This window comes from Salvelinus sp. IW2-2015, unplaced genomic scaffold (genome assembly GCF_002910315.2).
Source record: "Salvelinus sp. IW2-2015 unplaced genomic scaffold, ASM291031v2 Un_scaffold2340, whole genome shotgun sequence".
Classification (NCBI taxonomy): domain Eukaryota; kingdom Metazoa; phylum Chordata; class Actinopteri; order Salmoniformes; family Salmonidae; genus Salvelinus; species Salvelinus sp. IW2-2015.
Genome location: NW_019943665.1, coordinates 11,288 through 34,824, shown reverse-complemented (window position 1 = coordinate 34,824; position 23,537 = coordinate 11,288). Strand labels below are relative to the sequence as shown.

Here is a 23,537-nt window from a genome sequence, read left to right as displayed (position 1 = left end):
AGGTGATATGAAGCAAAAGGCTGATTTGGAATGAAGAAGAAGAAGACATGCCTCTCTAACCTCTAGTTTACCTACCGCCCTCTGTTTTAATCTATTTATCTATTTTACTATGTAAACTGGCTACAGCCAAGAGACAACCAATGGAATTGAGTTGATTAGCGTGTTGGATGCTGGTTGGTGGACACATTTTGAGATATGGGGGCCAGAATATGTTTAAAAACACCGATGTTTCCTCTGGAAAGTGCAGCGGTCATGAGGACCATGAAGATCCTGAGTGGTGCTCTGATACTCTCCCTGATGTTGGCAGAGACCACATTGGGCGACATTCAGAAGAGAGTCGTCGGGGGAAACACGTGCAGTCCCACTGAAAGGCGATACCATGTCCGTTTGACAGCTAGAAATCCATCAGCCAAATTGGAAAAGGTCTGCGGCAGTTCTCTGATCAGCAACAAGTGGCTTCTAACCGCCGCTCGCTGTTGGCCTGATGGACAAGAATGGAAGATGTATGCAGAAGTAGGTGGACATCCAGGCCCTGTGAAACCTCAAGTAGAAATCAAACAGAAGACGATACATAGAGATAAGAAAGGAAAAACCCATGACATCATGCTACTGCAGTTACCAACTCCTGTTCCGGGAGCTGTTCCGGGTCCTGGGGTTGATCCAATCCCTCTTGGTGATTGTACAATTTTTTTTTCTAAACTTAGGGGGAAGACATCTAAACCAAAAGAGTTCCAAACAGTTCAGATTGCAGGCTATGCTGCCACTCCACCTGCTGCACCTGAAGCTGGGGAACCTGATGCTGGGGAACCTGCTGCTGAAGCCCCTGATGCTGCCAACACCAAAGTCCTACATTGTGCAGAGCTGGATGTTATGAAATGTGACGCCTCCGTGGCAAAGTCCCATCAAGACATCTTCTGTGCACAACGTGCCGGAGTGGAAACCTGTAGCGGTGACTCTGGGGCAGGTGTGGTGTATAAGAACCAGCTCTATGGCGTCTTCATAACTGAGGACACTGGTGAAGAATGTTCTGCAGCGGCACTCATCATGGATGTCTGCGAGTACAAAGATTGGATAAAGAAGATAATTGGCAAGTAAAGAAGAACACGGACAGTTTTGATTTGATTAACAGCAAAAGCTGATTATTGTATCCTAATAAACCATAAAATAGTCCCCAGATTAACTCAATGTCATTGGTCATTATTGTTATGACTGTAGTGTGTTAATCCAGGATGTTGATAGTGTATATCACACTGTAACTGTCTCCATTCTTGTTATAACTGTAGTGTGTTAATCCAGGATGTTGATAGTTTATATCCCACTGTAACTGTCTCCATTCTTGTTATNCACTGTAACTGTCTCCATTCTTGTTATAACTGTAGTGTGTTAATCCAGGATGTTGATAGTTTATATCCCACTGTAACTGTCTCCATTCTTGTTATAACTGTAGTGTGTTAATCCAGGATGTTGATAGTGTATATCCCATTGTGGTACTGTATAGTTTAGTACATCCCACTGTAACTCTGTCTGCCTGGACACATGAAGGCTGGTATTCAATCAATGGTGTGTCGTTGGCATCACACTGCGCTATCCACAATACGCCATTTAATTAAAAGCAATTTCACTGATGTTTGCAGAGATTGTGTTCACAGTAAATGCTGCAGATGTTGGCTCAAACATAAATGACCTTTAAAAGTCATGTGCAGCGTGACTGTTGTCAATGCACTTTGGGTTGAATTTCTGTCTTAACCAACTCTGGTTAAGAGTTGCCTCTGGACATTCACCAGCAACACATTAACTAGGACACTACTTCACTAAAATAATGAATGAACTAAATATCTGTGCTGTGAGTAAAACATGTCTCCCTACATAGGGAGAATCCCCATAAGCACTGAGGTGAAATCAGACTGAATCGGGTTGTTTGAGGCTATTCAAGCTGTAACTGACAGACACAATCAATTCCTGATGAAAAAGTCAACATAAAGAGGTAGAATTGTAAACAAAACGTTTGGCTGAGGTAAGAGGCTAAGCTTGCTGATTCTCTACCCTTTTCCAAAAGTGTGCACTTGTTCCCTCCCACTCATGCATTTAAAAACATGGGATTGGTGCAACCATGGCTGGAGGAAGTTCCTCACACCAGTCCATTCCTTTTAAATCCACGAGGAAAGTGTACAAGTGCACAGTTCGAGAGAAAGGTAGAAGATTGGACTGTAGCCTTTGATTCAGTCTAACATCCTTGAGCCAAACAAACAAACAGACCCGGTCCATATCCACAAAGCGTCAAGAGTAGAAATGCAGATCTAGGATCTGTCCATATGGTCCTATTCATTATGATCTAGAGGTCGAAACTGATCCTCGATTAGCACTCATACCCCATTGCACTTTATGGATATGGGCCCAGGTCCGTGGATTACCAGACCCGTGCCTGTATGGACCATGAGCTGTTGCTGCTCAGTGGGCACGGCAGGGGCCGGTGTGTGTGAAAGAGAAAGATGCGCAAGCAGAGAGAGAGAGAGAACAAAAAACTATACATACTTCGGCCAAAACATCAGTGCCACAGGTAACTTCCACAAAGCTGAGAACGATCTGAGAGACAAGGCAAGAAGGGTCTTCTATGCCATCAAAAGGAACATAAATTCGACATACCAATTAGGATCTGGCTAAAAATACTTGGACCAGTTAAAGAACCCATTGGTCTTTATGGTTGAGACTCTGCATGCAGAATTCTTAAAAAATATCATCGATGTACAACGTAAATCACCAAATAATGCCTGCAGAGCAGAATTAGGCCAATACCCGCTAATGATCAAGACCCAGAAAAGAGACGTTCAATTCTACAACCACATAAAAGGAAGCTATCCCATAACCTTCCATGACAAAGCCATCACCTACAGAGAAATGAACCTAGAGAAGAGTCCCCTAAGCAAGCTGGTCCTGGGGCTCTGTTCACACACAGACCCCACAGAGCCCCAGGACAGCAACACAGTTAGACCAAACCAAATCATAAGAAAACAAAAAGAGAATTACTTGACACATTGGAAAGAATTAACAAAAAAACAGAGCAAACTGGAATGCTATTTGGCCCTAAACAGAGAGTACACAGAGGCAGAATACCTGACCACTGTGACTGACCCAAAAATAAGGAAATCTTGACTATGTACAGACTCAGTGAGCATAGCCTTGCTATTAAGAAAGGCTGCCGTAGGCAGACCTGGCTCTCAATAGAACACACTGCCCACAAAATTAGGTAGAAACTGATCTGCACTTCCTAACCTCCTGCCAAATGTATGACCATTTTAGAGACACATATTTCCCTCATTACACACGTTTAGCTATTTGCACATCATTACAACACTGTATATAGACATAATATTACATTTGAAATGTCTTTATTGTTTTGGAGCATTTGTAAGTGTAATGTTTACACTGTTCATTTGTATTGTTTATTTCACTTTTGTTTATTATCTATTTTACTTGCTTTGGCAATATAAACATATGTTTTCCATGGCAATAAAGCCTCTTGAGAGAGAGAGAGAGAGAGAGAGAGAGAGAGAGAGAGAGAGAGAGAATAAATCATAATTTCCTTCTCTCCCTCACGCAGCCCAACCACACCATACTTCACCCAAGTGGTTTGTGGTGGGTGGGATTACTTCCATGTGTCCACTAAATCTAAATATTGTTCAGTACCCCTGGCGACACTAAATGAATCTCCTGTCGTACAGCCTTGATAAAGTCAATGGTGCATTTCCAATCCACCCCTCTCATCCAGAGAGACTTACAGGAGCAATTAGAGGTAAGTGCCTTGCAAAAGGGCACACCGGCTTTTCACCTAGTCGGCATGGGGATTCCAACCAGCAACCTTTTGGTTACTGGCCCAACGCGCTTAAAGGTCATTTTCTGAATTGTTGAACTTCATATGCATCATCTCCAGCACCACCCCAACATCAACATATGTGAAAATAGCGAGTTTCTATGTTTTGTAGTCAAAAAGATAGAGGAAGAAGTGTTTCGATATTCGAAGCAAAATATGATTTAGAACATAGAGCCTGTTCCTCTCTAGGTTTCTTCCTAGGTTCCTGCTTTTCTAGGGAGTTTTTCCTAGCCACCGTTTTTCTACATCTGCATTGTTTGCGCTCTGGGGATTTAGGCTGATGTATAAAGGGCTTTATAAATACATTTGATTGAATGATTTAAGTATTTTAATGTATTATGTTTGGTTCTCTACGACATAATTGTAACGACGTTCGTCTGAGGAAGAAGGAGAGGACCAAGGTGCAGCGTGCTACGTGTTCATGACTTTTAATAACACTGAACACTAGAACAAAAAATAACAAAACGGAACAAACGAAACAGTCCTGTCTGGTGCAGACACAAAACAGAAAACAACTACCCACAAAACACAGGTGGGAAAAGGCTACCTAAGTATGGTTCTCGATCAGAGACAACGATAGACAGCTGCCTCTGATTGAGAACCACACCCGGGCAAACACATAGAAATAGACAACATAGAAGAACAAAAACATAGAATGCCCACCCCAACTCACGCCCTGACCAACCAAAATAGAGACATAAAAAGGATCTCTAAGGTCAGGGCGTGACAATAGTGTCAAATCTCTCCTGTCGAAAAGATTTTGTTTCCTTTGGAGTCTTCTGCACAACTCTATTCCTCAAAGATAATTTGCATAGAAGGGACCAGACAAGGCACTAACTGCCAAGTACATTAAATTAACTTGTCTCACTGAAGTTACAAATGTTTAATTTATTCAATTGTACTTTATTTTCATCCACAGGGCAGAAATTGCACACTGATTACAAAAATATTGTAATCATTTACAGATACTTTTGAAAAACTAGATTACAGATAGTTTAAAAAAGGCGCAAATTTAAGTTTGTTCCACCTGAGCGAGTCTGACTACAATATGATGACACACCAAATGTGTTTGATGGATCGTGGGAAAAGAGCCGGAATAGGCTTTTGTAGGCTTCAGTCCAATTGTGCGACTGCTGTCGGCATCCAAAGATTATACAACTTGAATAAACGCTTGGAGGTAAAGATGACAGCAGTGGTGTAGTCTACGGCAATACGGATATAACTTATTATTGATATCTACATATTGTAGCGCATTGATGTGAATCACGCTGCTGCTCTCTCATTTAGCTATTTGCGCCTTGCGGATTGTGGTTGTTGTGGATGGCTGTTCACAAATCTAAATGTGTTTTTGAACCCAATAATGGTTTAATGCAATTGTTTAAGCTGCCTATCAATCATTGTTTTTGAAGGCAGTGGACAGCCAGTGAAAGATGCACTTTTGCAACAGCTGCACAGTGCGGATCCCAGCCTATGGAATAAAAGTGGGGCTTTTATTGCACAATCTAATTCATGCTGATAAAGAAAATAATTCTCAAATGCGCACACTTCTGATAGACATAAAGGGGCAATATGTAGTTGCTACATCAGTAAAAAAAATATATATATATATTAATGTAAAGATATAATTTCATCGTATTATTATATGTAGTGAAGGTGATGGGTTAGAAGAAGCCCACATAACCAACCCATAAAGTAAAATTGAACGTCCATATATGGCCAGCCATGTAAACTGTAACATTGATTTATCCGGCAATAGATGTTGTTCAATTGGTAACATGCATTTCTGTCTTCTTCTAATGCCTCATAAGGCCAGGCACCACAGGCTAAAAGGGATTTTTTTCTTTACTCTCATCAGACTGAAACTTTACCAGTTGAAAGTATACAAAAATACAAGATATTATTGTATTACAAGTTGTATTTATTTTAAAATGTAAATATGCAAATGAGGCAAACCGTCCGTAAATATGCGCTAATATGCATATTATGATAATCTGTTGTTCAACACATTGCTTCAAGGCAGAATGTTTTTGTTTTGTTTTATTGTGATAAGACACTCAATGATCAGACTTTTACAGATCAGTTTATCAAAATATTGTAATTTCATGGAACTATTTAAAAAACACTATTCACATTTTTGACAGATGCATATTTTGCAGATATTTACACATAAAATGACACTTAAAATCAAAACTTCAAAAGATATAAAAAAAGAAAGTCTGACTATAAGACCTAAGAACCTGTGTGTGGAATAATGAGAATGTACGTTCTATGAAGACTGAGAAAAATGAATTGGTGCACAGGGAACATGTCATTTTGAGAAATTGGCCGATATAGGCTAATGCAATTAAAATGTACTTTCCATAAATATGACCATGTATGTCACATTAATTAAACTCTTATTCATATACCACTTCTAAACTGACAAATGGACATGAAATATACATTTTACAAATACATTAGCACGGTAAATACATTTGTTTCAAGCAGAAGAGCATATGCTTTGAATACTGGTCTGTTGTCAAATATCCAGTTTTGGGCAAATTCTCATATCACTTTGCTCAATTTGTCACATACAAGGATTTTGTATGTCTGTTGAAATGTGCAGGTCATTAATCAGCTATGCCTGCCCCTTATGTAAGGACCTTGTTGCTGGTGACGCTTTACTTTCTTGACTGTGTCGTGGGACCTGCGCCTACGCTTGGCACACTACATTGAAGCAGCATCAGCTCCCCTCTGATTGCTCCAGTGTCACCAAAGTGCTGTCAAGCCTACATTTGTTCATCACATTTGTTATAGCAGTGGCTCCCTCATTGAACGTGGCGACTGCCATACTGGCTGCTCCGTCAATGTGGATTTTGCCCACGAAGACAGTTTTGGGGCATCGCGACCATATTACAGAGTTCAGACATTCATTTGCATTCTGGGTTCCACCGTGCTACATTCTTTTGAGGACGTTAACATTTGACATCCTATGATATACATGTACCATTTTTTGTGCAACCTCTATTAAAACATATTTGGCCTCCAAGGGTTTTGTGAGAGTGTGAATCTTCAACATGTTCTATGGCTCGCTGGTACCAGCACCAATGCACACACCTATCCCGTAGTTGGAAGTGATTCCTCTCTTGTCTGGTTGATCGCTGCTAGTTGTCATCTTCAACTACATTGCGTCTCAACGCGCTGCTGCGGGCTACCGGCTTTTCCTCCTCTACTCTGTACTGCCACTGCCTCGATCCGCGGATCAGGCACATGCTTTCTTTCATTCACTGCTTTTCTCGCATTGGCTAACTGAGATCGCCTATTTTTATTCACATACTGTAGGTATATTCTTCCAAGATTTTCTCATTTTGTCTCCCTTTACATTGATTCTTCGCGCGAGATATTTTCAAACAAGAAAGTGCTGTGCGGCACGTGAGGCATTTTAACCAATCAGGTTGCCGGAAAGGGCCTTTAAATGCAGTAGCCAATCGGATGTCAGGAAATTACTCATCATTCAGCACGAAGCACCACGTATACAACGGATATAGCCATATATGGACTAGCTAACGCTATGCTCCGGAAAACAAGCTTTTGATATACAATTCAACATGGAAAGTTACAAAAAATAGCGGTTGAAGTTCTACACGAAACATGCTATCTATAACGACATTTATGGTAGGTGTAGATGACGGAGTTGGGATAAAATGAAACAAATAAAGTATTTATATACATTATTGCCGATTTATTTGTGCATCTTATGAAAGTATGGAAGTTATAGTTGCAAAATATCCCAAAATCTGAAAATTAACAGATGGAAGCAAAATCACAATTTTTTGCCTGTGGTGCCTGGCCTTAAGGGGAAAGTAATCTAAAGTAACTGAATGTAATCAGACTATGTTACTGAGTTTGGGTAATCCAAAAATTATGTTAGCGATTACAATTTTGGACAGGTTGTAACGGTCGTCGGATGAAGAAGGATCGGACCAAAGCGCAGCGGGGCAAGTGTTCATGTTTTTTAATGAAACTGAACACTAATAACAAAGAGAATAACCAAAACCGAAACAGTCCTGTCAGGTGCAAAACACTAAACAGAAAATAACTACCCACAAAACACAGGTGGGAAAAAGCTGCCTAAGTATGATTCTCAATCAGAGACAACGATAGACAGCTGCCTCTGACTGAGAACCACACCCGGCCAAACACAAAGAAATACAAAACATAGAAAATGAACATAGAATGCCCACCCAAATCACACCCTGACCAAACCAAAATAGACATAAAAAGCTCTCTACGATCAGGGCGGGACAGTACCCCCCCTCAAAGGTGCGGACTCCGGCCGCAAAACCTGAACCTATAGGGGAGGGTCTGGGTGGGCATTTCTCCGCGGTGGCGGCTCTGGTGCGGGACGTAGACCCTCGCCGCCGACCCCGGACTGGGGACCCTCGTAGCGGGCCCTGGACTGGGCACCCCCGTAGCGGGCCCCGGACTGGGCACCCTTGTAGGGGGCCCCGGACTGGGGACCCTTGTTGGGAGCTCCGGACTGGAGGGCGTCGTTGGGAGCTCCGGACTGGAGGGCGTCGCTGGAGGCTCCGGACTGGAGGGCGTCGCTGGAGGCTCCGGACTGGAGGACGTCGCTGGAGGCTCCGGACTGGAGGGCGCCTCTGAAGGCTCCGGACTGGAGAGTGACGCTGGAGGCTCCGGACTGGAGAGCGACGCTGGAAGCTCCGGACTGGAGAGCGACGCTGGAAGCTCCGGACTGGAGAGCGTCACTGGAAGCTCCGGACTGGAGAGCGTCGCTGGAAGCTCCGGACTGGAGAGCGTCGCTGGAAGTTCCGGACTGGAGAGCGTCGCTGGAAGCTCCGGACTAAAGGGCGTCGCTGGAAGCTCCGGACTAAAGGGCGTCGCTGGAAGCTCCGGACTGGAGGGCGTCGCTGGCGGGTCGGACTGGAGGGCGTCGCTGGAGGGTCCGGACTGGAGGAAGACTGGAGGGAGAAGACGCAGAGACAGCCTGGTGTGTGGGGCTGCCACAGGGCCCACCAAGCTGGGGAGACCTACAGGAGGCCTGGTGCGTAGAGGAGGCACCGGATGAACCGGGCTGTGGGGGAGCACTGGAGCCCTGGTGTGCAGCCTTGGCACCACTCCTCCAGGCTGAATGCCCACTTTAGCCCAGCCCCTCCAGAGTGCAGGCACAGGTCGAACCGGGCCGTGGGGGAGCACTGGAGATCTGGTGCTTACCACTTGCACCTCTCCCTTAGGCTCAATGCCCACTTTAGCCCGGCACGGGCGGAGCGCAGGCATAGGACGAACTGAACCGTCCCAGCGCCCCGGAGACACAGTACGCAAAGCCGGCGCAGGATACCCTGGGCCGAAACGGAGCACCGGAGACCAAGCGCGCTGAGCTGGCACAATCCGCCCTGGCTGGATGCCCACTCTCGCATGGCACTTGCGGGGGGCTGGCATATAGCGCTCCGGGCTATGAGCGCGCACTGGAGACACCGTGCGCTTTACCGCATAACACGGTGCCTGATCAGTACCACGCTGCTTCCGGTAAGCATGGGGAGTTGGCTCAGGTCTATCGCCTGACTCCGCCAATCTCCCCGTGTGCACCCCCCAAAAATGTTTTGTGGCTGCCTCTCGTGCCTGCTGCGCTGCCTTGCCTCATATCGCCGCCTCTCAGCTTTAGCTGCCTCCAGTTCTTCTTTCGGGCGGCGATATTCCCCAGCCTGTCTCCAGGGTCCCTGTCCGTCCAATATCTCCTCCCATGTCCAGGAGTCCTGAACCCTCTGCTCCTCCATACCGCGCTGCTTGGTCCGCTTGTGGTGGGTAGTTCTGTAACGGTCGTCGGATGAAGAAGGATCGGACCAAAGCGCAGCGGGGTAAGTGTTCATGCTTTTTAATGAAACTGAACACTAATAACAAAGAGAATAACCGAAACCGAAACAGTCCTGTCAGGTGCAAAACACTAAACAGAAAATAACTACCACAAAACACAGGTGGGAAAAAGCTGCCTAAGTATGATTCTCAATCAGAGACAACGATAGACAGCTGCCTCTGATTGAGAACCACACCTGGCCAAACACAAAGAAATACAAAACATAGAAAATGAACATAGAATGCCCACCCAAATCACACCCTGACCAAACCAAAATAGAGACATAAAAAGCTCTCTACGGTCAGGGCGTGACACAGGTAACTAGTAACTGTAGCGGATTACATTTAGAAAATAATCTACCCAAACCTGGTGGCATGAATACAATGTCCATCACATGACAGTTCCTCATGTAACAACTAGGAAATATGAAGCAAAAGGCTTCATTTGGAATCGAGAAGAAGAAGACATGCCTCTCTAACCTGTAGTTTACCTACCGCCCTCTGTTTTAATCTATTTATCTATTTTACTATGTAAACTGGCTACAGCCAAGAGACAACCAATGGAATTGAGTTGATTGGCGTGTTGGATGCTGGTTGGTGGACACATTTTGAGTTACGGGGCCAGAATATGTTTAGAACAGAGGTATCCTCTGGAAAGTACAGTGACCATGAAAACCATGAAGACACTGAGTGGTGTACTTCTGCTCTCCCTGATGTTGGCAGGTATGTGTATTAACCATCTACTCTGTATGTCTCTGTTCCATCTCCGTTCTTTATTCCTTATGGAACCTTTTACTTTTCTTTACTTTCCTTTTTATTTTGCTACAAAAGTTGTTTTATTTCCTTTATTCCCATATTTGCCTTTTTAAAATATTACATTTTGCCTATTTTAATTTCTCACTCTCTGGTAATCTCTTCTCTCTCATTCAGATGCCACGTTGGGCGAGATTCAGAAGAGGATCATCGGGGGGAAGGATTGTAATGACAAAGAAAGGCTGTACCATGTGCGCATAGAATGGCTTAAAGGACATGACCTTCATTTCCAGTGTGGTGGCTCTCTGATCAGCGACCAGTGGGTTCTAACTGCTGCTCACTGCAGGCCTACTGAGAAGGAGATAAACAATGGGATGGTGAGTGTACATGTGCACACCAGATAAAGGATGAAGGACTGTGAGAGCAGAACTGTTTATAATAGCATTTACTGTCACCATCAGATTGGATGTGTGTGTGTGTGTGTGTGTGTGTGTGTGTGTGTGTGTGTGTGTGTGTTGTGTGTGTGTGTGTGTGTGTGTGTGTGTGTGTGTTGTGTTGTGTGTGTGTGTGTGTGGTGTGTGTGTGGTGTGTGGACGTGTTTAACTATTCTTGTGGGGCCAGAAGTCCCTACAAGAATAGTAACAAAGTAAAAATTGACCAACTGGGGACATTTTGTTAGTCCCCACAAGGTCAAATGCTATTTCTAGGGGGTTTAGGGTTAAGGTTAGAATTAGTGTTAGGGTTAGAATTAAGTTTTAATATTAAGGTTAGGAGCTAGGGTTAGTTGTAGGGTTAGATGGGTTAGGAGCTAGGGTTAGGTTTAGGTGTAGGATAAAGTTTAGGTGGTTAGGGTTAAGGTTAGGGTTAGGGTTAGGGTTAGTTGGGTAAGAGTACGGGTAGGATTAGGTCAGGTTTAGGGTTAGGGTTAGGGAAAAAAGGATTTTGAATGGGACTGAATTGTATGTCCCCACAAGGTAGCTGTACAAGACTGTGTGTGTGTGTGTGTGTTGTGTGGTGTGTGTGTGTGTGTGTGTGTGTGTTGTGTTGTGTGTGTTTGTGTGTGTGTGTGTGGTGTGTGTTGTGTGTGTGGTTGTGTGTGTGTGTGTGTTGTGTGTGGTGTGTGTGTGTGTGTGTGTGTTGTGTGTGTGTGTGTGGTGTGTGTGTTGTTGTTGTGGTGCTGTGTCTGTGTCTGTGTATGAAAATGTATGCACTCACTAAGAGTAAGTCATTCTTGGATAAGAGCGTCTGCTAAATGACTAACATGTAAATGTAAAAATGTGCGTTTTACAGGGTTGGGGTCAATTCCTATTCATTTCCAGTCAATTCAGAAAATAAACCAAATTCCAATTCCACATGTTCCTTACTGAAAATCATTGAAGAGAATGGGAACAGGAATTTCAGAGTACTTCCAGATTGGCAGGATTGACCCCAACCCTTGTGTGTGAGAGAGAGAAAGAGAGGGAGAGCATTGAGATAGTATTTTTAATGTTTTACTGCTATTAACTAACAACTATTTTAAATGAACCTGTCGCTTACAACTGTTATTGACTACTGCTCTCTGTCAGGGATCCTCATGTGTATGTAGTACTGGGTGAACATCCAGCCTCAGGTCAAGTCAAGTCTAAGGTAAAAATTGAAGCGACTGATACACATGGTCATCCAGACCAGCATGACATCATGCTACTGAAGTTACCTGAATCTGACAAGGTGACGATTACACCTGTCAATCCTCCTGACTGTTTAACTGCACCTGTGTCACCTGGGCCTCCACCAGCCAAAAAGAGGAAAACAGAGGACAGTGGGTAGGGAATAACTCTACTTGTTTTTTTTGCAAAACGATTGGTGTTGCATAACTGCTTCTGCTATGGTGTGCACTAATTAATATGACCCTGATGCCAAACAGGGATGAACAGTGAACTGATGAGAAGAAAATACTTAGAAAATGTGTTGCTCTATAAGATGAAGAGAGGAAGGGATGAGTAGTCTTGTAGAGCAATACAGGGGAATATTAGGCTACTCACCTACAAAAATTGCTCTAAATTTCAATTAACTTAGATTTTTCAACCCATCCCAGTTCTGCAAATCATTTTTTTTTCTACAAATAGAACTGAATGTTCTGAAAGCCTGATTGAGTTATTTTCTTCACCTGCTCTCGGAAGACATCTAAACCAGAGCTGGGTGATTCAGTTCAGATCGCAGGTTATGGTGGCACCCAAGCTGATTCTGATGGTGAAAAAGGTGAGATGAACACATTATAGATATTTTGTCTATGGTTTTAAGTTATTGTTACTTACCATGATGCCTAGTCCTTAATAGCAGAACAATTTGGTAACATACACTGGAAGTAATGATTTTAGGATAAGGGTTACAAAGGGGATCCCTGTTAACCACTGGAATTAAGGAGTAACTGGGAAAAATGATGTCTTCATGGTTAAGTAACAATAAATGGACACCATACAGATGTTATTACCACTTAATCCTGTAATATCATGTGAATACTTCATAGTTTGTCAATTGAATCCCATCTGACTTCCCCTTATTGTCTCCCCAGTAAAGGGTGTATCAACTACTCTGCAGTGTGCGGAGTATGAAGTTGTGAATTGTGATAACAAAAAGCTTCCAGAAACAATGAAAAAACCCAAGTCCAGAATACCTCTCTCTCTCTCTCTCTCTCTCTCTCTCTCTCTGTCTCTCATTCTCTTCTACTATCTCTCTCTCTCTCTCTTCTCTCTCTCGACTCATTGCAATGCATGAATAACCCTAACCCTAACACATTACCATCAATTAATTAACACAATTAATCCAGATTGATATTACAGATAAACAGTCCTTTATATAGTGGTTGGAAAGATCAAGACACATTGGAAAGATGGCTTCATCAAACTACAACTCATAATAACGATGATGATCATGGCAGTGTTTGCAAATTGAGTTGAATTGTATACCACACAATTTCTGGTGTGTCCCAAATTAAACACCCAATTCCCTATGTAGTGCACTAGGGCCTCTGGTCAGAAGTGCACATAGGGAATAGGGTGCCATGTGGTACGCCACTTATATCAAGGTCAAATACCACCTTCACAGTCGAGGGAAAATATTACAGTAATATTATTCAGATTATGAATATTGTGTACCTATATCATACATTACAGACCCGTAGCAAACAAGCACACATCAGAGACCTTCGTAATATAATTAACATCAATTAATTATAGTATTTCATATTTTTATTTAACCATGTAGGCTTTCATAAGTCAATGTTTTTTTGTGTAGCACAGTAAAACTAAAAGGCCTTTTTCAGTTAACATCTTGCACCCTGTTTGTTCGCTGTCCGTTTTCACTCTTAGCTTCATCTAGAGGAAACAACAACAGATGGAGAGAATAATGTAGACAGACTTTCAGGTTAAGGATCTCTAGCTTTCTCACCCTCCTATCCACCACTATAGCCGTCTTTGTTTCAGAGATTCCAAACCTCTATCTCTCCTCGCCCTCGCCCTCGCTCCCTCCCTCCATCTCTCGCATCATTAGAGAACTAGGCATCACTTCTTCCTAACCTTGGTGGGCTGTGGGCAGAGGCCCTGCCTCTCACTCTCTCTCCCTCCCCCATCCCTCCCTCTTCCTCCTTCCCTCCCTACCTCCGTTCTCCCTTCTTCCCCCTCACCCTCTCTCCTCCCTGCCTCCTTCCCTCCCTCTTCTCCTTCCCTCCTACCTCTCGTTCTCCGTTCTTCCCCCTCCCCTCTCTCCCTCCCCCATCCCTACTCTTCCTCCCTCTTCCTCTCCCTCTACCTCTCGTTCTCCTTCTTCCCCCTCACCTCTCTCCTCCCTGCCTCCCTCTCACCTGTTAGAGCAGTAGACATTTCTTCTTCCCGACCTTGGTTGGCTGTGGGCAGAGTACTGCCCTGATAGCCTCGTCAAACACCGTCTTCAGGCCACGCTGGGTCAGAGCAGAACACTCCAGGTACTTCACAGAGTCTGGGGAGGGAGGGTGGAGGGTGGGGAGAGAGGAAGATAGATAGAGAGATAGGTAGATAGAGAGATAGAGAGAGAGAGAATGAGGAGGGAGGGAGGGGAAGCAGGAGACACAGAGAGAGAAAGAGAGAGAGAGAGAGAGAGATGAAATCCACAGTGTGCCATCACAGCAGCAATATTTTTGACCTGTTGCCACAAGAAAGGGGAACCAGTGAAGAACAAACACCATTGTAAATACAACCCATATCTATGTTTACTTATTTTCCCTTTTGTACTTTAACTATTTGCACATCGTTACAACACTTGTTGAAATGTCTTTATTATTCTGGAACTTTCTGTGAGTGTAATGTTAACTGTTCATTTTTATTGTTTGTTTTACTTTAATTTATTATCTACTTCAGATGCTTTGGCAATGTAAACATATGTTTCCCATGGAGAGGGAGAGAGAGAACTGTGTACTGCAGAAACCAGATAGGAACTTCATTCTCCATTAATGTAAACATTCATCTCAGATATGAATCTGAGGAGATGATCTCTGATAAATTGGTTCAGCTCCTCTCATTTAATACTAGTCATAGAACACTTGGAAAACAAAATATCATCAATCAAATGTACTGTATTTTATAAAACCCTATTTACGTCAGCTGTTAACACAAAGTGCTTTAGAGTACTTTACAAATACAACTCCATCATCATAAAAAGCAATGGATTATTATATGCAATGACCTACCAACGTCCTTGGCCAGCGCTGGCCTTGTGGGTAGGTGATGGGGCCAGTTTCTTCTCTTTGAGCTCTCGATGGTCTCCTTCTCGTCCTCAGATCCAGCTTAGTACCCACTAGGATGATTGGGGTTGACGGGCAGTGTGACGCACCTCTGGGTACCACTAAAGAAAGAGAGAGATAGGGGGGGGGGGGGGGGGGGAGAAATGGAGAGCAGAAATATTTTATTATCTACGTCTGAGCCACCAGTCATTCTCAACTCTGGATACCACTGGAGAGACAGAGAAAGAGAGACAGAGACAGAGCCAGAGACAGAGGACAGAGGACAGAGACAGAGAACAGAGACAGAGAGAGAGAGAGAGAGAGAGAGAGACAGAGAGAGAGAGAGAGAGAGAGAGAGAGAGAGAGCATTTACAGTCAAGCAGTTAGATTTACAGTCAAGCAGTTAGTGTATCCTCCAGAACTGTTGTGTTTACACACACCTGGCCGGTATTCATTTGATTAGTAATTGTATAAGTGTGCCTTTGTTCACCATTGTCCTGTCGATTATTGTTTCCCATGTCCGTTGGCCGTGTGAGTACCTGTGCTCTGTTGTTTTGGCTTTCGTGCCGCGTGTATTGCGCAGATGATTATGGGTCTCGTCCCGTGTGGAATCATAGTGTGTTGTGTTTGGTACACTGTGTCCTATGATAAATATACTGTATGTGGATACACTGTGTCCTCTGATAAATATACTGATGTGGGTACACTGTGTCCTATGATAAATATACTGTATGTGGATACACTGTGTCCTCTGATAAATATACTGTATGTGGATACACTGTGTCCTATGATAAATATACTGTAATGTGGCGTACACTGTGTCCTCTGAAAAAATATACTGTATGTTGATACACTGTGTCTCCTGATAAATATACTGTATGTGGGTACACTGTGTCTATGATAATTATACTGTATGTGGATACACTGTGTCCTATGATAAATATACTGTATGTGGGTACACTGTGTCCTATGATAAATATACTGTGTGTGGGTACACTGTGTCCTCTGATAAATATACTGTATGTTGTTACACTGTGTCCTATGATGAATATACTGTATGTACACTGTGTCCTATGATACATATACTGTATTGTTGTTACACTGTGTCCTATGATAAATTACTGTATGTTGGTACACTGTGTCCTATGATAAATATAACTGTATGTTGGTACACTGTGTCCTATGATAAATATACTGTATGTGGGTACACTGTGTCCTATGATAAATATACTGTATGTGGGTACACTGTGTCCTATGATAAATATACTGTATGTGGGTACACTGTGTCCTATGATAATATACTGTGTGTGGGTACACTGTGTCCTCTGATAAATATACTGTATGTTGTTACACTGTGTCCTATGATGAAATATACTGTTATGTACACTGTGTCCTATGATACATATACTGTATGTTGTTACACTGTGTCCTATGATAAATATACTGTATGTTGGTACACTGTGTCCTTATGATAAATATACTGTATGTTGGTACACTGTGTCCTATGATAAATATACTGTATGTGGGTACACTGTGTCCTATGATAAATATATCTGTAATGTTGGTACATGTGTCCGATGATAAATATACTGTATGTGGATACATCTGTGTCCTATGATAAATATACTGTATGTGGGTACACTGTGTCCTATGATAAGATATACTGTATGTACACACGTGTCCTATGATAAATATACTGTATGTGGTACACTGTGTCCTATGATACATATACTGTATGTTGTTACAACTGTGTCCTATGATAATATACTGATATGTACACTGTGTCCTATGATACTAATACTGTATGTTGTTACACTGTGTTCCTATGATAAATATACTGTATGTTGGTACACTGTGTCCTATGAAATAAATATCTGTATGTTGGTACACTGTGTCCTATGATAAAATATATGTATGTGGGTACACTGTGTCCTATGATAAATATACTGTATGTGGTACAACTGTGTCCGATGATAAATATACTGTATGTGGATACACTGTGTCCTATGATAAATATACTGTATGTGGGTACACTGTGTCCTATGATAATATACTGTATGTTGGTACACTGTGTCGATGATAATATACTGTATGTGGATACACTGTGTCCTATGATAAATATACTGTAGTGGATCATGTGTCTCTGATAATATACTGTATGTGGTACAGTGTATATGATAAATATACTGTATGTGGTCACTGTGTCCTTCTGATAAATACTATCTGGTAATTGTTTAAGTTAAACTGTTGGTGGTCCTATGATAAATATACTGTATGTGGGTACACTGTGTCCTATGATAAATATGCTGTATGTTGGTACACATGTGTCCTATGATAAATATACTGTATGTTGTACACTGTGTCCTATGATAAATATATGTATGTTGGTACACTGTCCTATGATAAATACACTGTATGTGGGTACACTGTGTCCGATGATAAATATACTGTATGTGGATACACTGTGTCCTATGATAAATATACTGTATGTTGGTACACTGTGTCCTATGATAATATACTGTATGTTGATACACTGTGTCCTATGATAAATATACTGTATGTGGGTCACTGTGTCCTATGATAAATATACTGTATGTTGGTACCTGTGTCCTATGATAAATATACTGTATGTGGTACACTGTGTCCTCTGATAAATATACTGTATGTGGTACACTGTGTCCTATGATAAATATACTGTATGTTGGTACACTGTGTCCTATGATAAATATACTGTATGTGGGTGACTGTGTCCTATGATAAATTACTGTATGTTGGTACACTGTGTCCTATGATAAATATACTGTTGTTGGTACACTGTGTCCTATGATAAATATACTGTATGTGGTACACTGTGTCCTATGATAAATATCTGTATGTTGGTACACTGTGTCCTATGATAAATATACTGTATGTTGGAACACTGTGTCCTATGATAAATACACTGTATGTTGGTACACTGTCCTATGATAAATACACTGTATGTTGTACACTGTGTCCTATGATAAATATACTGTATGTTGGTACACGGTGTCCTATGATAAATATACTGGTATGTGATACACTGTGTCCTATGATAAATATACTGTATGTATGTACACTGTGTCCTATGATAAATATACTGTATGTGGATAACTGTGTCTATGATAATATACTGATGTGATACACTGTGTCCGATGATAAATATACTGTATGTGGGTACACTGTGTCCTATGATAAATATACTGGATGTGGATACACTGTGTCCGATGATAAATGTGTGTCCTATGATAAATATACTGTATGTGGGTACACTGTGTCCTATGATAAATATACTGTATGTGGATACACTGTGTCCTATGATAAATATACTGTATGTCAGTGCACTGTGTCCTATGATAAATACACACACAAACACACTTGAGCATACGGATAGAAACTCAACACAAAGGGGAAAGCATCATTCCATCATGTTGGGACCCATAGCAACACTCTGTGAAAATCTAATATCGGCATAGAACAACATTTGCGAAAGAGGGACTCGGTCGCCATGGTGACAGAAGTAAAACAGCAAGGAGAAACAGAAAACGCAAAAATACTTTGGGCATTGGATGGAGAAGAGAGTGAAGGGGCAACAGAATTAACATGAGTGGATTGTGTAGTGTGGGCYAGCTATTGGAAAAAATCCTTACAAACAAGACTAGATATGTCTTAAAAGCCAGATCCAAATTGAGTGTTCTGAAGAGTCTCTTCAGATGAGAAGACACTAAAAGGCTGTACTTTGGATTCTACTCAATATAATGTGTGTGAGGATGTGAATGTGTGTGTCATTGAGACATCACCACTACTCTATCTGTGTGACACACAGTCTCAATCAATTAAATCTATGCATATGCACTAGACCAAGTATAGACTATCTACATGTACCCTGACATGGACTCCACCTGTGACCGCTGCCAGGGGGACCAGCCACTTTACTGCCCAGGTTCTAGTCGTGTCCCATGATCAAACCATACCGGTTACGTATAGTCCATACTCTGTCAGATGTTTGGGGATGACTAGGGAACTCTGCCCCCTAGAGGTTCTCTTCACCTTAACTCCAGCCGTGACAAGGTTATGCACAACAACGTGTGATGTTGTTGCATGTGTTACCATGCTAGTCAGATGGTTCCTCTTACTGGAACAACTGTAGTGCTCCATCACACACTACATCAGAGCTGTCAAACTCATTTTGACCCGGGGGTCTCAATCGCTCCTCCATGAGGGCTAGAGGGAGGGCCACGCTGAAAATCGGTAACATTTAATCATTGTCAACATTTGGAAAAAATAGTCCTCTATCCATCGTTTTAGGAATTTTCGATGCTCCCGAACTGTCCAGCTTTCATTTCGGTTATTAGTAGCGAGATGGACACGGTCAAGAAACAGACCTCTTTACACTACTTGGGAGGCCTGTCTGTTATACTTCGACTGAACCAGTATGTCCTTTGGGAGGAAACATCCTTGTTGATTGGTAACATAGACCCAGGTGTTGCTACACCTCCGTTGTTACATGAAATAAATGTGTTCTGATGTCTTTGTCTCATATTACCAGTGATTTATTTATACTTCCCTTAAATCAGACAGACATTGTGAGGGGCATTTGTTTTGAGGGGCAGGACATGGGTTGGGTAGGTTGCTTTCTAAATGTAATCCATTACAGTTACTAGTTACCTGTCCAAAACTGTCATCAGTAGCGTAACTTTTGGAATACTCAAAACTCAGTAACGTAATCTGATTACTTTCACACGTTTGGTGTCATCATAGTGGTCTCTGACTGGTCAGACTCACTCAGGTGGAACAAACTTCAATGTTTTCTAATGCTGATTTGAATGTCATGGAGAAAACAGAAAGGTTTCAGCAATTATTTTGTCACAAACATCCTTTATGAATTTCAAGTAATCCAAGTAGTAATTATCTAGTTTTTCAAAAGTATCTGTAATCTGATTGCAATATTTTTGCTGGTAACTTAACTGATTACAGTTACAGTTTTTTTGTAATCAGATTACATTAAATCAGTTACTCCCTAACCCTGTGCGGGACTGCACGACCCTTTTCCATGGGACCCTTGCTTCTATGGTTCTCTGCTCTGACCCTAACCTGGTTCACCTGACCTGGTTCATCTGACAACAAACATATATTTATTAACATCTGGGTCAGGAACTGGAGGGGAGGACACACTGGGATTGGGTCTCTGGGGAGGGGTGGAGCAGCCTGGGATGGAGGTCTCTGGGGGGGGGTGGAGCAGCCTGGGATTAGGTCTCTGGGGAGGGGGTGGAGCGACCTGGAGTGGGTCTCTGGGGAGGGAGTGGAGCGGCCTGGAGTGGGTCTCGGGGAGGGGTGGAGCGGCCTGGGAGTGGGTCTCCGGTGAGGGGGTGGAGTTGCCTGGGAGTGGGTCTCCGGTGAGGGGGTGGAGGGCCTGGGAGTGAGTCTCTGGGGAGAGGTGGAGCGGCCTGGGAGCGCGTCTCTGGGGGGGTGGAGCGGCCTGGGAGCGCGTCTCTGGGAGGGGATGGAGTGGCCTGGGCGGGGTCTCTGGGGAAGGGTGGAGCGGCCTGGGAGCGGGTCTCTGGGGAGGGGTGGAGCGACCTGGGAGTGGGTCTCTGGGGAGGGGATGGAGTGGCCTGGGCGGGGTCTCTGGGAGAGGGTGGAGCGGCCTTGGAGCGGGTCTCTGGGGAGGGGGTGGAGCGACCTGGGAGTGGGTCTCTGGGGAGGGAGTGGAGCGGCCTGGGAGCGCGTCTCTGGGAGGGGGTGGAGTGGCCTGGGCGGGGGTCTCTGGGGAGGGAGTGGAGCGGCCTGGAGTGGGTCTCTTGGGAGGGGGTGGAGCGGCCTGGGAGTGGGTCTCCGGTGAGGGGTGGAGTTGCCTGGGAGTGGGTCTCCGGTGAGGGGTGGAGCGGCCTGGGAGTGAGTCTCTGGGGAGAGGGTGGACGCGGCTGGGAGTGGGTCTCTGGGGAGGGGATGGAGCGGCCTGGGAGTGGGTCTCTGGGGAGGGGGTGGAGCGGCCTGGGAGTGGGTCTCTGGGGAGGGGATGGAGTGGCCTGGGAGTGGGTCTCTGGGGAGGGGATGGAGTGGCCTGGGAGTGGGTCTCTGGGGAGGGGATGGAGTGGCCTGGGAGTGGGTCTCTGGGAGGGGATGGAGTGGCCTGGGAGTGGGTCTCTGGGGAGGGGTGGAGCGGCCTGGGAGTGATCTCTGGGGAGGGGATGGAGTGGCCTGGGAGTGGGTCTCTGGGGAGGGATGGAGTGGCCTGGGAGTGGGTCTTGGGGAGGGGGTGGAGCGGCCTGGGAGTGGATCTCTGGGGAGGGGGTGGAGCGGCCTGGGAGTGGATCCTGGGAGGGGTTGGAGAGGCCTCACTTCAGAGACCATTTCAAACATTGCTGTCATATGACATGATTATGTGTTAAGTCTTTGTATTTGAAGACTACAGAACTCCTGTGGTAAAATAAATAAACAACTATTGTTTAATATTATAATTAATATCTGAACATTGGCCTTGTGTGGCGGGGCTGCCTGGCCCTCTCCGGGGGGACCCATCCCCGTGTGGCCCTCTGCTCCGGCCCTGACCCAATGCACCTGACATCTAATAGATATTTAACACCTTCATCGTCTGGTTGGGAGACGGAGTGGGGGAGGGGGGGGGGGTCTCGGCGGAGGGGTGGGCTCCCTCACTATTTAGGCTACTATCAATATGTTCATGGCTTATTGCAGCATGAAAGAAGTCCTATTTGAGACTTTATGTCACACCACCACCCTCTCTCCACCTGAAGAAGGAAATTATTGTTTTGTTATGTTGCATCAATAAAGCTACAATCCTTAATCGAGACGATAAAAAGACGCCTCTGTTTTGCTAAAAAGCTACGGTAAAGGGGCCGGAGAAATGTAACTATTCTCAAATTCATAGACAGAGCTAAGGATGCAAGGACTGACCATCCATATATCAAATGTATCATTTTAAACATGTTTTGAGGCGCTACAGTATTAGTTTACATTTGAGTAAAACAAGCTTATATTTTGGGTTATGATGGGGTACGACAGTTAATCTAAGCTCATGAGGCATTCAAAGGTATATTCTCCAACAATCAATAGCTACATATTAGTAATTTATAAGTAAAAAAAAATAGGCAACTAAGGTTCTAGCTTTAATATGTGGAAACCAATAAAAGAAGAAAAAAATTCTCAAATAAAAAGTCAAGGTCCTTGTTCCCAAGTGATGACGGTTGTTGCATTTCACACACACACTGTTCTGTCTCAACGCTGAATAGACTATGTAGAAAATAAAGAAAAGATCTTGAAAATAATAATGAAAAGATGTTTAAAATATCCAACGAGCTTTCATTGGACTAGAGGAGTGTGACAGAGGAGAGAGAAGATCGACACAGTAGGAGCAAACAGTCCCCTGACAGAGTGTGGGGACACACCGCCATCTAGTGGTCAATAGTAGGACATGCACTTTGAATACTAACTGACATTTCCATTAGGGCTCAATTAAATTCACCTCAATACAGATTTTTGTATTATGGGACTTAACTCAACTTCGGTTCAATCAATTCTGTAGGCTGAATATTTAAGACCAATTAACATGTTGAAAAGGCATCACAGAAAATAATTGGGAAAATTTCAATGAATGAATGATTGAATTTCACAACGCCAACCCTGAATGTGAGAGATACAGGTAGAATCTAGAGAGGATCACCTTGGCTCTGACGTTCTCGTAGGAGGCTGGGCTCACCAGAGAGAAACAGATGAGGAACACATCCTGAGGGAGAGAGGAGAGAGAGAGAGAGAGAGAGAAGAGGAGAGAGGAGAGAGACGAGAGAGAGAGAAGAGAGAGGAGAAGAGAGAGAGAGAGAGAGAGAGAGAAGAGAGAGAGAGAGAGAGAGAGATCAAGCTCTATGCATTAACACCGGACTCAATTAGGTTTGTGTGTGTGTATTATATAAAATACATGGTGTGTGTGTGTGTGTGTGTGTACCGTCTGTGGGTAGGCAGTGGTCTCAGTCTGTCATAGTCCTCCTGTCCTGCTGTATCCCAGAGACCCAGGTTGACTGGCTTACTGTCCACCATCACATTGGCTGAGTAGTTATCAAAGCTGAGGGAGAGAACACACACCCATTTCTAGTGCACTGTACATATCAAGTGTGTGTTGTGTGTGTGTGTGTGTGTGTGTGTGTGTGTGTGTGTGTGTGTGTGTGTGTGTGTGTGTGTGTGTGGTGTGTGTGTGTTGTGTGTGTGTGTGTGTGTGTGTGTTGTGTGTGTGTGGGTGTGTGTGTGACTCACACGGTAGGGATGTTATTCTCCAGGGAAAGCGTGGTTGATCCTCTCTTTGTT

General features: G+C 43.7%; 1 protein-coding gene, 1 long non-coding RNA gene and 1 pseudogene across 2 annotated transcripts; 2 read left to right on the top strand and 1 right to left on the bottom strand.

The window, feature by feature from the left end:
- The first annotated feature begins 251 nt into the window (after positions 1-251).
- On the top strand, positions 252-1,626 carry LOC112073711 (serine protease sp-Eoc49-like). The gene has a single exon (XM_024140961.2). The coding sequence runs from the start codon at positions 253-255 to the stop codon at positions 1,093-1,095; it is 843 nt and encodes a 280-aa protein (XP_023996729.2). The 5' UTR covers position 252; the 3' UTR covers positions 1,096-1,626.
- Positions 1,627-10,379: 8,753 nt separating this feature from the next.
- LOC139025182 (uncharacterized) lies at positions 10,380-12,405 on the top strand. The gene is made up of 3 exons (XR_011476639.1): positions 10,380-10,441; positions 10,649-10,848; positions 12,037-12,405. It is a non-coding gene; the product is annotated as an uncharacterized lncRNA (long non-coding RNA).
- Positions 12,406-13,658: 1,253 nt separating this feature from the next.
- Positions 13,659-23,537, bottom strand: part of LOC112073703 (ras-related C3 botulinum toxin substrate 2-like) — a 15,615-nt pseudogene continuing 5,736 nt past the window's right edge.